Here is an 18,801-nt window from a genome sequence, read left to right as displayed (position 1 = left end):
ATGATATATTTTGAAAGTAGAGACAACAGATTTTGTTAAAGTTGTCCATAAGTAATCTGAATGCGATGAGAGAGAAACTGTAACTTTTGTGTCTGACGAATCACAGTGCAGAGGGTACCACTTGGTGAGACGGCATACCGATGCTTTCCAGCACTGATTTACAGTGTCGTGCTGGTTTGAGGTGTGCAGCAAAGCACACCAATGGCCCGCCTCCTCTTGCCCTCAGTCTTCCCAGCATCAGGGTCTTTTTCAATAAGTCAGCCCTTTACATCAGGTATTGGAGCTTTACCTTCAGCATCAGTCCTTCCAACGAATATTCAGGGCTAATTTCCTTTAGGGTTGACTGGTTTGATCTCCTTGCAGTCCAAGAGACTCTGGAGAGTCTCTTCCAGAGCCACAGTTTGAAAGTATCGATTCTCCAGTGTTCATCCTTCTTTACAGTCCAACTCTCACGTTCATACACCCGGGGGACTCAGCTTTCAGTGTCATATCTTTGTGCTTTTCCATACTGTTCATGGTGTTCTCAAGGCAAGAATGCTGCAGTGGTTTGCCACTGCCTTCTCCAGTACTTTATAATATGATATATAAAAATTATATATAAAAATATAAGTGTAGTGCATTACTATCAATCTACCTATCCATATATCTCTCTACCTACACTGTATAAATCCTTTGCAATGTATTGCAGCTAGGCAATGGCATAGGAATTGTCTACTTTGGTATCTGGCTAATGAATACTTTCAGATGAATGGAATAATAGTTTCACAAATGTTTTCTTTATCCCCACTTCCCTACTAGCACCAATTTTATCAACTTGCCTTTCTGAAACTATGTGACAAACTATGTGAAAAAAAATTATCTGCATTTGAAACAGGTTTTGAATGACTTGTTCTGATATCAGCATCCATCATTTTCCAGAAATCAAATCAGATATAATCTTCAATGAAAGAGTTTAAACTGAAGTAGGTTTACCTATTTTGTAGGTCATAATTTAATCAAGGAAATTTTTAGATATTTTACTACTGTCTAGACTGGGCTTTTCCATTTTGGTAAAATGGCCTAAAATTTTTTTTTTATAGCTTTTCTCCTAGAGGACAGGTTTCTCCAAGTCCTGTTCCACATGATGATTACCCTCGTGGCATCTCTAGAGGTAAAGAAAGTACTATCAAAGTTATGATTATGGTTTCCCAAGGAATTTAATTAGTCCAAAATTATCCCTGGAGAAGCACCAATTGAATGACTCAATAATATGTGTGACTTTTCAAATATAGATAAGGTGTTTATGGACCTTTTCTCTCACTTCACATGTCAGACTTTTATGAATTTAAACAGTAGACTCAAATCATGATCAACTAAGTATATGAAATTATTCTCCATCCTTCAGGAAAACCAAAGTTCAACAATGAAGAGAAAACACTCAAACTGGTTCAGAATCAAAACACTATAAATGTTAGTTCACTATTTTACTTTGATTGGTATAAAATACATAGAGCAACATTTTTATGTAAATAATTCATACATAATTTCCATTTTTCTCTCCAATTAAAGTGTTGATTTATCGTTGGTGTTCAGAAAAAATCCTGATAACTATGAATATTCTGAGTCTTTCTTCATAATTGAGTCAGAGTTCTTTAGGTAACAGGACATTCATATTCACGTTGAAAATCCAAATAGTTTGAAAGATAATGTCTTTCTGAAATACTGAGATGAATTAGATTTTCTGCAAACATGGAAAGAGTTGGTCACATGGAAAGGCAAATGATAATGAATGTATCTGACTTTTTGTGTTCACAGAGTTGGCATCAGTTACGATGGGAAAAGGAGAAAGCATCAGAGCCCAGAATATGGATTACATGATTATCTTCTTATGCAGGTAAACTGGAATTGCACTTACACACAAGATTCTGCCTTAGGCTTTCCATTTTGCAAGAGTACATTGGTGGTGTGAGAATTCAGTCGTTTAAGAGTTTTCCTTTGTGATTTTCATAATCAGCCATATTAGGAATCTTTTGTGATGACTAAAATATATTAATAGTGATTCCATTTTGTAATACTTTTTAGATATCTTCATGTTCTAATTCACTAAAATAAAATTTCCTTCCATAACATAAAGTTTTAATAGAAATTAATTTCAAGTGTAACTATCTGGGAATATTTTCATGAACATATATTTATAAATTTGATGTTAGATTCATTCGCTATGTTCTCTAAACATTATTTGTTAAACTGTTCAAAATTAAAAGATGATGTAGCATCTGTAAATGTTGATTCAGTAACTTTCAAGAACCCAAGGTAAAATATCTACTTTTCTGTTCACAGGTGAGTTTCAGCATCTGATTGTATGTTTGTTGGTCATTTAGATAGATGTATTCTTCCTTTAAATATTTTTATATTTTATTTATAATTTTATTCATAGCTTATAGATATTTGTCTATTTTAGAAAGTTACTCTATGTATACTCCCTAAAACATAAATTGTTTTTCAAGCTATTAATACTTTTTTCAGTTGATGTTATTGGATCTTTCCCTAAATCTAAAACAGAAATATCAAACTGTCAAATATATCAATTTGAAATTTCAGTGATTGGTTAAGAAGATTCTTCCACTCCTGGAATGGAGACAGTCATCCCCTTAATAAATCGAATATAAAATAAAGAAAATATTGCTTTACATTTTTAGCTAAAACTTTATTCAGTTTTTCTTTTATATAAGATATTAACTATGTTTGCAATTTCATTAGCTTCCAGATGGAAAGCTAGTTGTGGCACCTATTTTATTTAATACTGGGTCCTTTTTTCCGTGTATATAAGTCTCAATTATTTGCCACTCTGTAAGATTTTTGAGATCAAGCCAATGTTTTGATCAACCTTATAATATCTGACTGTACTGCATCATAATAAACCTTAAGGTTCATTGTTTGAATGAATAAACAATTTAACTTAAGACTTCAGAAATCCTCTAGTAATTATATTTGAAGGTAATTTTGCCCCAAATTTTGAAATAAGACCTACAGAAGAACCTATGGAACAAAGGAATAATGTAACTGAATTTGTTCTCTTGGGGCTCCCACAGAGTGTCCAGGGTCAGAGAATATTATTTGTTGTCTTCTTGCTCATCTACCTGGTGATGATGATGGGCAATCTACTCATTATCCTGACTGTGGTGTTCAGTCCAACTCTGCATGTCCCTATGTACTTCTTTCTTGGCTACTTATCATTTCTTGATGGTGTTTATTCTACAACAGTCACTCCAAATATGATTATAGACTTGCTGTGTGAAAAGAAAACCATTTCCTTCCAAGCTTGCATGATCCAACTTTTCATAGGGCACTTGTTTGGTGGTGCTGATATAATACTCCTGGTGGTCATGGCCTATGACCGCTACGTGGCCATCTGCACACCCTTGCATTATTTGACCATCATGAATAAGCAGGTTTGTATTCTGTTGCTGCTACTCACTTTGGTTGGTGGGTTTTTGCATGGGGTACTTCATCCTCTCTTTGTTTACAACCTTCGCTATTGTGGCCCCGATGTCATTGACCACTTCATCTGTGACATGTACCCCTTGATAAAATTTGCCTGCTCTGACACCTCCATCACTGTCCTCACAGTGCTGGCCAATGATGGGGCAATCTCCTCGGTCATCTTTACGCTCTTACTCATCTCCTATGGGGTCATCCTGCACTCCCTAAAAAATGTTAGTCAGGAAGGGAGGCACAAAGCCTTGTCCACCTGTGGCTCCCACATCACTGTGGTGCTCCTCTTCTTTGTGCCCTCTACTTTTACATATGTGAGACCCCCCTGTACTTTACCTATTGATAAATACTTGACTGTGTTTTATACCATTATCACCCCTATGCTGAACCCTCTAATCTATACTCTGAGAAATGGTGAAATGAAAAATGCCATGAAAAAGCTCTGGATCAGAAAAGGAAAGTGAGGCAGCAGGGAAACATACTATCTATTTTCAAAGAAGAATTGCTCTTTCCAAGAAAGTCTTGTATGATTATTTAACTGTATTAAATTTCTACTCAGAATTAATAACCTGGATATTTTGAAAATATTTATGATTTGAATACTTAATGATCAAAATATGAATTTTAAGAATTTCATCATTTAGTAATTCAAAGTATATATTTTGTTCTAAATGTAATTTTAATATTATCACAATTTCTTATGAAATTATGTATAGTATGGTAGTGTAACATTGTCTATCTGGGGACTATAGATTTTTGGTCTCTATAATAAGTTAAAGTGTAGCAAATACTGTAAAATTAGTCAGTAGAAGATTTTCTAATGTTTCTCATATACTGTAATATTTTTCAGAATTAGTAGGACACATTACAGATTTTGAAAAATAATGTCAGTAATATGGCATTAAACCTTTTGTTCATGTCTCTCCATACAAAGATCACCAATATTGATATCTGAAGCATGCATTTTAGTTTTATGTATGTAATTTTGCTTACATATATTATTTTGTTAATATTGCTTAGTATGTTAATATCAAAGTAGAATGACACTTCAGAGTTAAAAGTATTAATCATAAAAAGTCTAAGTTTATAAAGATAATCTGAATGAGCAAGGTTTATATACAGAAAAATAACCAATCTTAATTATTTTCCAGATTGTTTTATCATAATATATCAGGTGGAACAACTTTGTTTGGAATTATATTTTCATAAAGATGATCCATTAATCTTCCCAGATAATTTAAAATGTCTGGTAATACCTCTGCTATTTTTCAATATCTCCATCTCTTTTTTTGTTTGTAGTGTTTCACAGCTTTCTACAGAGATCCAGGTTCTGCCTTTCATGTGTTAAGCTTAGCATAACTCATAATTCATTAGCTTCAGACATGAATTACAGAGCTCAATACCAATTTTTAAGAAAGATGCCAATAATATATGCCATTCTTATTCCTTTTATTAATGAGATATAGGCTACTAGGAAATAAATAGGCCAGAATATATTGTTTTACTTAATGGAGATATCCTTCATAGAGTCCTCTCTCTTTCTCAGTCAAGCTTGAAATTAAATAATATGTGCTTCAAAATGATGAAAGCATGTGATCAAAGAAACACTATGCTGCCTCTCATAATTTGTCTGGATTCATACTGGGCTAAAGCTATGGGGCAATGAGTTCTTTTCAGTAGTAACTCACACTGTAAGAAATCTCATATCCTGATTTTTATTCCAGTTACATGGAGATTTCTTATATTATCTCAAAGTCTTCTCAAACAAAATTGTTGTTTAGTTGCTAAGTCGTATCAGACTCTTTTGCAACCCCATGGATTCTAGCTTGCCAGGTTCTTCTGTCCATGGGTCCATGAATACTGGAGCGGGTTGCCGTTTCCTTCTCCAGGGGATCTTCTTGACTTAGGGATCCAATCTGTGTCTCTTGCATTGGCAGGCAGACTCGTTACCACTGAGCCACCAGACGACTCCCTCAAGCACAATACTGTTCACAGAATAACACCAAGCATTTGAATGGATCAGAACTCAGGACATGTATCTTTCCGCTTCTGAATGTTGCTATATAAACCTGAATGTCTGTGTTGTCCAAAATCTTGCTAACTCCTTTAAAATGTGGTGGCATTTGGAGGTGGGTTTTTTCAGGTAATGAATGTGATTAATACTCTATAAACATACTCCAAGCGTTCACTTGAGCCTTCTGCCGAATGAGGAAACAGCAACAGATGGCCGTCTACCAACCAAGGAGGTAACCTTAACAGACATGGAAACTGCCGGCACTTTAATCTTGGATTTATAAGATTTCAAAACTTCAAAAAATAGATATTTGTTGTTTAAACCATCCAGTCTATGATACTTTTTAATAACGGCACAAAAGGACCAAGACAGAAATTTAGTTTTCAAAATTGTTTAGTTATTTCAAGTGATGAGATAGATTTGTTTGTTAATTTATTAAGTCCATGTTTATTGGTTTGTAATTGCTTTGAAGTCAGGGAAAGTTACTTCATTTTCTTTTTGTTCTTGGTTTCTTGCACAATGTATGGAACATAGAATTCCTTCTTCAGACCTGTCAATTACTTGAATTCTTAACCCATTAGAGTGAGAATTTTTACTGATAAATGTTGATTAGCTCTCTATATCTATTTACTTCATTATAACATTTATGTTATAAATATTATTTTTAATATAAAAATGGTTAAGTATTATTTTACTTTTTGATTAGTTTTATCATATAATTTTTGGAAAATTCCATACCCTTCCAATGCTCTTATAACTTTTAACTTTTTTAAAAATAACTTTTTAAAACACTTAATTTTTTTCAAAACAACTTTATTTATTTTATTTGTGATAAAGAAATAGTTTATCCAAAACAAGAAAAAATATGTCTACATAATTATTAAATTCAGTGATAATTTTTAAAATTTCCACTTACTATGGTAGATTTTACACCATCTGGAAGCTTCAATTTAGGGACATATTTTTCTCCTCCTCCTCTACCTCCTTATCCTCCTTTTCTAAATTTTAGAGTCATTTTTCCAAGTTTGAAAATTTTCTATAACATTATACTTAGGATGATATGACAATACATATTCATTTTGAGGAAAACTACATTTTAATATCTTGATTTATCATCCAGAGTAAAACAAATATTGTGAAGGATTGTTTGATGGCTCAATAAAAATTTGTAATCATCTCCATAGATGTCATGAATTTTGCTTTATGGTTTTCTTCTTTAAAAAGAGGACAACATCCACTGGATCATCCGAAAAAAAAGTTCCAAAAAAAAAAAAAAAAAAACACCACACCTATTTCTGCATATTGACTATGCCAAAGCCTTCGACTGTGTGGATCACAACAAAATGTGGAAAATTCTGAAAGAGATGGGAATACCAGACCACCTGACCTATCTCTTGAGAAACCTGTATGCAGGTCAGGAAGCAACAGTTAGAACTGGACATGGAACAACAGCTTGGTTTCAAATAGGAAAAGGAGTGTGTCAAGGCTGTATATTGTCACCCTGCTTATTTAACTTATATGCAGAGTACATCATGAGCAACGTTAGGCTGGAGGAAGCGCAAGCTGGAATCAAGAATGCTGGGAGAAATATCAGTAACCTCAGCTATGCAGATGACACCACCCTTATGGCATAAAGTGAAGAAAAACTAAAAAGCCTCTTGATGAAAGTGAAAGAGGACAATGAAGAAGTTGGCTTAAAGCTCAACATTCAGAGCATGTTGAGCATCTGGTCCCGTCACTTCATGGGAAATAGATGGTGAAACAGTGGAAACCAGGTCAGTCTTTATTTTTTGAGGGCTCCAAAATCACAGCAGATGGTGACTGCAGCCATGAAATTAAAAGACACTTACTTCTTGGAAGGAAAGTTATGACCAACCTAGATAGCATATTAAAAAGCAGAGACATTACTTTGCCAACAAAGGTTCATCTAGTCAAGGTATGGTTTTTCCAGTGGTCATGTATGGATGTGAGAATTGGATTATAAAGAAAGCTGAGCATCAGTGAATTGATACTTATGAACTGTGGTGTGGAGAAGACTCTTGAGAGTCCCTTGGACTGCGAGGAGATCCAACCAGTCCATCCTAAGGGAGATCAGTCCTGGGTGTTCATTGGAAGGACTGATGTTGAAGCTGAAAGTCCAATACTTTGGCCACCTGATGCAAAGAGCTGACTCATTGGAAAAGACCCTGATCCTGGGCAAGACTGAGGGCAGGAGGAGAAGGGGACGACAGAGAGTGAGATGGTTGGATGGCATCATTGACTCAATGGACATGGGTTTGGGTGGACTCTGGGAGTTGGTGATGGACAGGGAGGCCTAGTGTGCTGCGATTCAGGGGGTCACAAAGAGTTAGACACGACTGAGCGACTGAACTGAACTGAGCTGATGATCATAAAGAATTTCCATCTTTGGTACAACGAGGACTAGCTCAAAATATTTTGACAGTGTCTGAATTTAGAAGATGAAGTTGATGATCTGATGAAACCCAGGCAGCTAGAACTCTGAGAGTGGAATAATGTGCATTATAGACCCGCAGACTTAGTGGGAAGGGAAGAGAGAGAAGGAAAAAACAAGAAGAGAGAGAGAGAGATTGAGAATGTTGGAATATTAAAGAGGATCCTGTTTAATTTGTAAATAATTTGAAAATATTATACTATTATACTATTCCTACTTTTTTCAATTGATGTTGCTGTATCTTTTCCTAAATCCTAAAGAGAAATTTCAATTTGTCAAATATATATATTTTAAACGTCAGTGATTTGTTAAAAAGATTCTTCCACTCCTGGAATGGAGACAACTATCTCCTTAATAAGTCAAATGCAAAATAAAGAACATCTTTCTTTACATTTTAATTAAAACTTTATTCATTTTAAAATTTTTATATAAGGTATTAACTATAAATACAATTTCATTAGCTTCCAGATGAAAAGAGACTTGTGGCAACACATCTAGCTAATAATTAAATTGTCCTTTCCCAACATGTATCTTAGTTATTTGCCACTCTGTAAGATTTTGAGATTCAAGACAATGTTTTTATCAGCCTTTTATGATAATGTCTGAAACTACTGAATCATAATAAAGCTCAGTAGTTGGGTGAGTAAACAAACTATCTTAAATTTCAGGAAGTGTCTAGTAATAATTATATTTACAGGTAATTTTTTCCGAAACTCTGACATAAGATACACAGAAGCAATATGGAACAAAGGAACAATGTAACTGAGTTTGTCCTCTTGGGGCTCACTCAGAGCCTCCACGTCAGAGAACGTTATTTGTGGTCTTCTTGCTCATCTACCTGGTGACGATGATGGGCAACCTACTCATTGTCCTGACTACGATCTTCAGCCCAACTCTGCATGTCCCAATGTACTTCTTTCTTAGCTACTTATCATTTCTCAATGGCGTTTATTCTACTACAGTTACTCCAAATATGATTATAGGCTTCCTGTGTGAGGAGAAAACCATTTCCTTCCAAGCTTGCATGATCCAACTTTTCATAGGGCACTTATTTGGTGGTGCTGATATAATACTCCTGGTGGTCATGGCCTATGACCGCTACGTGGCCATCTGCACACCCTTGCATTGTTTGACCATCATGAATAAGCAGATTGATATTCCGTTGCTGCAACTTACTTTGGTTGGTGGGTTTTTGCATGGGGTATTTCATCCTCTCTTTGTTTACAACCTTTGCTATTGTGGCCCCGATGTCATTGACCACTTCATCTGTGACATGTACCCCTTGATAAAACTTGCCTGCTCTGACACCTCCATCACTGTCCTCACAGTGCTGGCCAATGATGGGGCAATCTCCTCGGTCATCTTTACGCTCTTACTCATCTCCTATGGGGTCATCCTGCACTCCCTAAAAAATGTTAGTCAGGAAGGGAGGCACAAAGCCTTGTCCACCTGTGGCTCCCACATCACTGTGGTGTTTCTCTTCTTTGCGCCCTGTATTTTCATATATGTGAGGCCTCCTTCCACCTTACCCATTGATAAATACTTGACGGTGTTTTATATCATTATCACTCCCATGTTGAACCCTGTAATCCATACTCTGAGAAATGGAGAGATAAACAATGCCATGAAAAAACTCTGGACCAGAAAAAGAACATGAGGTAGCAGGGAAATGTGTCACTTGTTTTCAGAGAAGAATTGCTCTTTCCAGGAAAGCCTTGTATGGTTATCTGTATTAAATTCCTATTCAGGATTAGTAACTTGAACATGATGAAAACTTTTATTATTTGAATATTTCTATTGATCACAATTAAAATGTTCATAACTTCATTGTTCAAAATATGTATTTTGTTTGAAATATACTTTTGAAGATTATTACAGTTTTTTATGTAAATATGTATAGTTGTGGGGTATAATACACCTCTATGGAGGCTATAAATTTATGTTCTAGGTGATGGAAAGACCCTGATACTGGGAAAGATTGAAGGTGAGAGGAGAAAGGGATGACAGAGGATGAGATGGTTGGAGGGCATAATCGACTCAATGGACGTGAGTTTGAATAAACTCCGAATGTTGGTGATGGACAAGGAGGCCTGGCATGCTGCAGTCCATGGGGTCACAAAGAGTTGGACACGATTGAGTGACTGAACTGATATGATGAGTTAAGGTAAAGTAAATACTGTAAATTTATTTTAGCTAGTGGAAAATTTTATCATGTTTCTCTTTCCAATAGTACAATTTTGTTTTGGAATTAATGGAACACATTACAGATTTTGAAAAACACTGAAAGTAAATTTTTTGTTCACTTCTCTGCACACAAAGACAGCTAATGTTAATATCTGAAGTATGTGTTTTACTTTTGTATCTATAAGTTAGTTTCTTAACTGAAAGTGTTTGTCTCTCAGTCATGTCTGACTCTTTGTAACCCCATGGACTGTAGCCTGCCAAACTCCTCTTTCCATGGAATTCTTCAGGCAAGAATACTGGAGTTGGTTGCCATTCCCTTCTCCAGGGCATCTTTGCAACTCAGGGATCAAACATGGGTCTCCCACATTGAAGACAGATTCTTTACAATCTGAGGCACCATGGAAGATTACATACATTATTTAGTTAATATTGCTTGACATGTTGGTGTCGAAATAGAATGATGTTTCAGAGTTTTTAAGTATTAATCATAAAGAGTCTAACTTGATAAAACATCTGAATAAACAGTGTGTAATTACAGAAAAATAATCAAATCCTACTTACTCTCCCAATTGGGTAATCACTATATCTCAAGTGGATTACCTTTGATTGGAATCACATTTTCATAGATATTCCATTTATCTTCTAATATAGTTTAGAATATCTGGCAATACTTCTGCTATTTTTTAATATTCTTGTCTCTTTTTTTTTGCTTATGGTGTTTCATAGCCTTCTATGGAGATACGGGCCTTGCCTTTCATGTGTTAGCCTTAGCACTATCCACCAGCTTCAGACATGAAATACAGAGCTCAGTTCAGTTCAGTCACTCAGTCATGTCCAACCCTTTGCAACCCCATGTACTGCAGCACACCAGGCCTCCCTGTCCATCAGCAACTCCCAGAGTTTGCTCAAACACATGTCCATCAAGTCTGTGATGCCATCCAAACAAATCATCCTCTGTTGCCCCTTTTCGTCCCGCCTTCGATCTTCCCTAGCATCAGGTTCTTTTCTAATGAGTCAGTTATCTCCATCAGGTGGCTAAAGTATGGGAGCTTCAACTTCAGCATCAGACCTTCCAATGAACATTCAGGACTGATCTCCTTTAGGATGGATTGGTTGAATCTCCTTGCTGTCCAAGGGACTCTCAAGAATCTTCACCAACACCACAGTTCAAAAGCATCAATTCTTTGGTGCTCAGCTTTCTTTACAGTCCAGCTCTCACATCCATACATGACTACTGGAAAAACCACAGCTTTGACTATATAGACCTTTTTCAGCAAAGTAATGTCTCTGCTGTTTAATACGCTGTCTAGGTTGGTCGTAGCTTTTCTTCCAAGGAGCAAGTATCTTTTAATTTCATGGCTACAGTCACCATCTGCAGTGATTTTGGAGCCCAATAATATAAAGTAAATCACTGTTTCCATTGTTTCCCCATCTATTTGTCATGAAGTGATGGGTGATCTTAGACTTTTTGTTTTTTGGATGTTGAGTTTTAAGCCAGACTTTTCACTCTCCTCTTTTACCTTCATCAAGAGGCTCTTTAGCTCCTCTTTGCTTTCTGCCACAAGGGTGATGTCAGCTGCATATCTGAGGTTACTGATATTTCTCCCTGCAATCTTGATTCTGGCTTGTGCTTCATCCAGACCAGCATTTCGCATGACGTACTCTGCATATAACTTAAATAAGCAGGGTGACAATATACAACCTTGACGTACTCCTTTTCCAATTTTTAACAAATCCATCGTTCTATGTCCAGTTCTGTTATTTCTTGACCTGCATACATGTTTCTCAGGAAGCAGGTAAGGTAGTCTGGTATTCTCATTTCTTTAAAATTTTTTCAGAGTCTGTTGTGGTCCACACCATCAAAGACTTTCACGTAGTCAATGAAACATATCTTTTCCTGGAATTCCCATCCTTTTTCTATGATCCAGCAGATGTTGGCAGTTTGATCTCTATTTCTTCTGCCTTTTATAAATCTAGCTTCTGGAAGTCCATGGTTCATGTACTGGTGAAACCTTGCTTGAAGGATTTTGATCATTACTTGCTAGCATGTGAAATGAGCACAATTGTATGGTAGTTCTAACATTCTTTGGAATTGCTGTTCTTTGGGATTATCATGAACATTAGCATCTAATCTATTAAAATGATCAAGTTTGCAATTGCAGGTGTGAATGGAACATTTCTACAGAATCTGGCTTAAATGATATATGGTTCATTTTGTTTTGTAACTGTAGAAAGGAGAGGAGTGTAACCTAGGGCTAAGGATGGGAAGACTATTGAGTAGATGTTGTTTCTACTTTAATACCAAACAAAGGATTTACAGAGGGAAACTAAGGCCAATGATTGTATCTCAGGGGCTGCACTAGGGACTCAATGGAGTGAGAAGGTTAATGAGGCATGCATTATAAATTGTCAACATAAATCATGGAGTGTGTAGAACTGAAGGAGAAAATGCAAGGCAGTCTGGTGTTCTCAGTGGATAGAATTGTGTTGGTTTGTGAGTATATTTAAAGCTTGTTTAGATACTACTTTGCACTTCTTATCAGAATCTGCCCCGAAGATCAACTATCACTTGATTATTTCTAAAAAATGCAGAAGTAAATAAGTTTTTTGTAAAAATTAATGACAAATACATAAATAATATTTGGATCTATTGCATAAGGATATTTTAGTTTAATTTGGACTTTTAATTCACTGAAAATATTAGGCATTAATTGAAGGGAATGAGTTGACTATTGTTCGAGGGAACTATGAGGCATATATTTTGATAGATTCTCTGTATAGCTTATTCATTTACCTGCAAGTATTATTAGAGAAGTTTATACTCCATTTTCTAAAAGAAAAAGATGAGACTCAATAGAGCTACAGAGATGGCAATGGCACCCCACTCCAGTACTCTTGCCTGGAAAATCCCATGGATGGAGGAGCCTGGTAGGCTGCAGTCCAAGGAGTCGCTACGAGTTGGACAGGACTGAGTGACTTCACTTTCACTTTTCCCTTCCATGCGTTAGAGACGGAAATGGCACCCCACTCCAGTGTTCTTGCCTGGAGCCTGGCGGGCTGCTGTCTATGGGGTTGCACAGAGTCGGGCATGACCGAAACGAGTTAGCAGCAGCAATAGGGCTGAGCAACAATATCAAGCTTTACAGAGCAGCTTCCTCTGCTCCACCCACTTGACAATACTGCTTATTGTCATGATGTGAAAGTAGCAAAACACAGATTGGATCATTGACCACATATTAAAAACTTTATTCCCATATTTTTGTGGTGGGGCTTTTTTTCCTCTTTAGCCCTCTGTTCATCCCCATTTTCTAGGTTACTTTCACTCTCTTGATTATTCTTATGTTAAAGGAAAGTCGCCTGACCCTCTTTTTTATCCTGCAGACATTCTATCCCTCATGCACATCCATAGCATATCCTCCTGCATTTAAATGGTTGAATTTCAAAGGAAGTCATACTCGGGCAAAAAAGACGTTTACAGTAAAACAGAACTCAATCACTGAGGAGACTGGTATTTGGGGCATGCAGTAGCACCTTAAAGAGCTAAATAGGTGCTCTTTCCATACAGCTTTTCCCATTGTTATGACATAGTGTTAATATTTATTACTGGAAAAAATACTCCATTGCCACTTCAATTTAGAAAATTTTGACTTATTTATCAAAAATAAGTTCAATCCATACAGTGTGCCAAAGATTTATGAGGAGTGGATATCAAATATTGTGTGCTTAGTCGCTCTATCGTGTCCGGCTCTTTGCGACCCAATGGACTATAGCCCGCCAGGCTCCTCTGATCATGGGGATTCTCCAGGCAAGAATACTGGAGTGGGTTGCCATGCCCTCCTCCACGGGGTCTTCCCAATCCAGGGATCAAATCGGTGTCTCCTGAATTGCAGACAGAATCTTTACCAGCTGATTTATAGAGCTTGAGTAATGCAAATATGGGCTATATTTGTTCAGAACTGAAATTCCAGTGGTGAGTAGATCGATGATAAGCTAGCAAACAACAAAGCTAAAAGTATTATTTTGTTAATAATGAGTAAGATTAAAAGCATTTTATTAGAGTTTAATACAGGAGAGAAGAATTGGATATAGATTTGTGTAGTTGTTTGAAACACAGCTAGAATTTCAGTTTGGCCTGAGTTTATACTGCATTATGCCCTCCCCTTTTTAAAAATAAGTAGGTTATTTAAAAATGTTCATTTGAAATGGGGGCAATAACTCTCCCAATTAGATAACAATAGTTTCTAGGGATTAAACCAAAATATCCTTACACAATAGATCCAAATATTATTTATGTATTTATGTCATTAATTTTAAGTAAAAACTTATTTCTCCATTTTAAAATTTCTTACTGTTTTTACATATAGCACATGGATATAAATAACCCACATAAGTAGGTAATATGTTTGTAGGATTACTATCTTCAAAGGACAGATAAATAAGGGAACAGAATGTCTAAAAACACCTTTAGAAACCAATAGTGACAAAAAGATTGAGGAATACTGCCCTGGTTTGTCTAGATAGATCCATCAACTGTGAGGTTCACTTTCAGTAAAGCTGAGAGACTCCTCCTTCTCAGGAGAATTCCTGAGTATGTGCTAAACTGTTAGCGAGCCAGTTGTAATCTGTGAAGTGTATTGTAAATTGATATGTTCTAGAACTGAAGATAGAAAAATAATAAAGACTATAGCCGTATTTCTAAATTGAAAGAATGTCATTTGATACTACTCCTTATTATGCATTGAGAAGCAATTTGGTTCTTATTTTCTAGCTAAGGAACATTTTCAAATCCCTTATAATGATGACTATCCTGCAGTTAGATGTGACACAATGTTAATAATAGTCTTGAAAGAATAGAGAGCATTGGATGAAGCGATAGATGAATTCTTCCCTAGTACTAGCTAGGTGACTAAGAACAAGCCCTATTGATTTTTCTTCAGCTGCGTTATCAGGCAAATGAGTCATTGTGAGGCCATTCTTCTATTCAAGAAGAGAGTCTACTTGTTGAACAAATAATTGGATGGTTAATACCAAGATCTGGATTTCTATTTGTGGGGCATAGCTTGACCAGACTCCAGTGAAGCTCTGCCCCTGGGAAAGCAGATCATTGCAGAGGGTGATGGGAGTTCACTGAATAGTGATTAGTGTCTCAATCAGAAGAGAAACAGACTCAAAGGGGTACAGTTGAGATGATGCAAGTCTTCACGTTGGAAATGACATTCTGTGCTCTTTTAGCCCAGGTTCTATTAAAGTAGAACATCTCTATATGATGTGTTTTCTAAGGCATAGACTAGAAACTTTTCACAAATTAAATTCAAATATAGCTAAGTCACAGACAACAGTTCCATGATTTTTTAAACAGCTTAGTTGGCTGTCTTTTTGGCAATGTCTTTTATTTAGATTAGGGACTTTCCTTGTACCTCAGTTCGTAAATAATCTGCCTGCAATGCAAGAGACCTGGGTTCTATCCCTGGGTCGGGAAGATCCCCTGGAAAAGGAAATGGCAACCCACTCCAGTATTCTTGCCTGAAGAATCCCATGGACAGAGGAACCTGGCAGATTACAATCCATAGGGTCGCAAGAGTCAGACATGACTTAGCAACTAAGCCACCACCACCTATTTAGATGGTGGCTTAGTCAGTAAAGAATTTGCCTACAATGCAGTAAACCTGGGTCCAATCCCTGGTTCAGGAAGATCCCCTGAAGAAGGGCATGGCTATCCACTTCAGTATTCTTGCCTGAAGTATCCCCTGGACAGAGGACCCTGGCGAGCTACAATCCATGGGGTCGGAAAGAGTCAGACACGACTGAGTGACTAACACTTAGCTGGCTGTCTTCTTGGCAATATTTTCTATTGAGATGAAATTTGAATTCCTCTGCATGGTTTGTTTCCTATATAAATGCTAGACATTTAGAACAAGTATTTTAATTATTTAAAATCCTTCAAAACTCTGGTCCTATAAAAATAACTCCCCACTAAGTGATTGGATGATTTGCTCCCATTTTGGCCCTGATTTACTTGACTAATGCTTGGATTTGCTAACTGGAAACTCTGGTTTGTCATGATTCCTAACTCTTTTGTTCAGAACATTTCTTGTCAGTACATGCTGGATGGAACCATACTTTAGATTACCCTGACATGATCCTAGAAATTTTAGTTACACAATTTCTGCCTTCTACATATAGGAACCATCAGGTAACTGGGCTTTAAAGGTCACAGAGATGATATGACACTAAGTTTTTGAGGTGATTTTAGAAACTTAATGAGAATAATAATTTGAATGACTATTATGAAATCATTGAAGCAGCGGGATCATTTATATACAAATCTTGCAGGGCAAAGCCAATTCTAACTTCTTGTTTAGTTTCCTTTGTTATTATAATCACGCATAATGCTCAGACTCAGAGAATTCTGCCCTTCTGCTTGACTGTTAAGCTAAAATGCCTTTGTTCAGAACCCTGTGCATCAGTAGATGGTAGAAAGAAATTTAACACATCTTCTGCCTGAGGCTTGTCATTCCAGGAGATATTTGCAAGATTAATGGCCTTTTTTACTTTGTTTCCTCATCTCCTCCCATCTCTGATCTATAAAAGAACCTGGCATCCAGATGCTAATATAATGTTTTTGTTTTTGAGACATTAGATTGCCATCTTCTAGGTCAGCCAGCTCTCCAAACAAAGTTATATTCCTTGCCTCAACATCTCTAGTTCATTGACCTGTCCTGTAGTGAGCAGATTGAGCTTGGACTTGGTAACACAGGGACAATTATATTTAAAATGTGTCAGTAGTTCATTTGCTTTGTCTATATAAACCAGTTGTAGCCTCAGGATGAAGAGTTTTGAATTATCAACAAATTTTAGCTTGATTTATTCTTTTCTGGAAAATAACAAAAAATAAGTGTCTACTTTTTTGTCTCTACCCTGATCATGAGTTGAGCAAATATAACATTGTGTTTATGTTTCAGTGATGTGTCTTAGAAAAAGGAGAAACAGGCTTATCTAGTATGTATAGAATAGTTTTAGAGAGATTTTCTGTTTCCCTCCTTTCATATAGTTTTCTGTGTGCACTTTATGTACATTTTTTTTTACTCTTGTACTGATTTCCTTTGCTTTATTTTTCTAGTAATCATCTTTGAGAAAGACTTTATGTGGTGTTTTTCTTTCTGTTTTGATGAGTTATTGATCCTAATTATTTAATGAAACAACTAAGTTGGATTACACACACACAGACATACACATATCACACAAACACACATGTAACCACACACATTTATTTGTGAGCAGCTGTGTCCACAGGGTTCGTGTTGGTTCTGAGGGTGATACTGATAATCTGCTCAAGGATGGGGTGGTGGAATCATGAAATATTGTTTAAAGATCAAGCCCCTCCTTCTGGAAGCATTCCAAGGAAGCATTAAATTCTGTAGCTCAATCAGTAAAGAATCTGCCTGCAATGCAGGAGACCCAGGTTCGATTCCTATGTCGGGAAGATCCCCTGGAGAAGGAAATGGCAACCCACCCCAGTATTGTTGCCTGGAGAATCCCATGGGCAGAGAAGACTGGCAGGGTACAGTCCATGGGGTCACAAGAGTCGGACATGCCTTAGTGACTAAACCACCACCACCACAAAGATAGCAATTTCCTTTCAGAGAAAGTGCTACTGCAAATAATTCCATCTCAACTCATCTTTTAAGAAAACACAGTGGGTTGGGAAGACTTACTACCAGAAAGAATCTTCTAAAAGCCTTTCACTGGAGACATAGTCTGTTGATGATGCCTATGCTCAGGGCACGGGTCTTCTGAGGAACACAGGGCATTGTTGCTCCTTAAAACTTATGAAACAAAAGCTCTCCTGAATATACTACTATTACTTTCCTGCTATCTAGGATTTTGTTGAATAAATCATTTAGTTTCATGAGAAAGCCAGACACAAGAAACACATATCAGCTGTAAAGGCAGCTTCTTGAGTTTAAATCCACTTACAAACTGTATAGTGTTAAGAAAATTATATTTCCCTTTTTCTCAGACTTAAAAATGTGTCTCAGTATAGCTAATTGTGAGTAAAAAATTAGAAAACGTGCATAAAGTATTAGCAAAGTGTCTGGAACATGGTACATTGCATGTACTAAATAACTTATTATTTTTATTAGTGTAATATAGATATGTATGTAAATTATGTCATTCTGTATAGAAATTACACTTCATTTAAATTTATCTAAAGACCAATCATAAATGTATCTTTTATGTCATCAATAAAATTATATGAATGAAGGATTGAATGAATGCATATCAAAATGAGATTTTTTTAAACTTTGTATTTGGTCAATATGTATTCAAAAATCACAATATGTAGAGCTGTGAAGACCGTGGGGAAAATTCCTACTTTTCTGTTCATGGGTGAGCTAAAGCATCCTATCACATATTTGTTGACCATTAATATGTAATAGTCATATTAGTATGTTTACACATGTTAATGGACCATTAATATGTAATAATTATTACAATGGACCAATAATATTAATGGACCATCAATATGTAATCTTCCTTTAATTGTTTATATTTTTATTCATTTTACATTTATAATTTTGTTAATTGCTTAGATATTTATCTATGTTAAATATTAACTCTGTGTATACCCTCTAAAATACAAATCTTTTCCAAACTAGTTAATTGATGTTGTAGT

At 36.1% G+C, this 18,801-nt stretch overlaps 1 protein-coding gene and 1 pseudogene across 1 annotated transcript; both read left to right on the top strand.

Annotated features, from left to right (window-relative positions):
- The first annotated feature begins 3,020 nt into the window (after window positions 1-3,020).
- LOC122438013 (olfactory receptor 4A15-like) lies at window positions 3,021-3,938 on the top strand. The gene has a single exon (XM_043462472.1). It carries the CDS (start codon window positions 3,021-3,023, stop codon window positions 3,936-3,938), a length of 918 nt encoding a protein of 305 aa, XP_043318407.1.
- Window positions 3,939-8,680: 4,742 nt separating this feature from the next.
- Window positions 8,681-9,597, top strand: LOC122437907 (annotated as a pseudogene).
- Window positions 9,598-18,801: the final 9,204 nt, after the last annotated feature.

The sequence above is a fragment of the Cervus canadensis genome, chromosome 3 (genome assembly GCF_019320065.1).
Source record: "Cervus canadensis isolate Bull #8, Minnesota chromosome 3, ASM1932006v1, whole genome shotgun sequence".
NCBI classification, from domain to species: domain Eukaryota; kingdom Metazoa; phylum Chordata; class Mammalia; order Artiodactyla; family Cervidae; genus Cervus; species Cervus canadensis.
This window is presented reverse-complemented; position numbering and strand designations above follow the sequence as displayed.

Coding starts and splice junctions, on each gene's coding strand:
- LOC122438013 (XM_043462472.1), top strand. CDS start 3,021: ATGGAACAAAGGAATAATGTAACTGAATTTGTTCTCTTGGGGCTCCCA.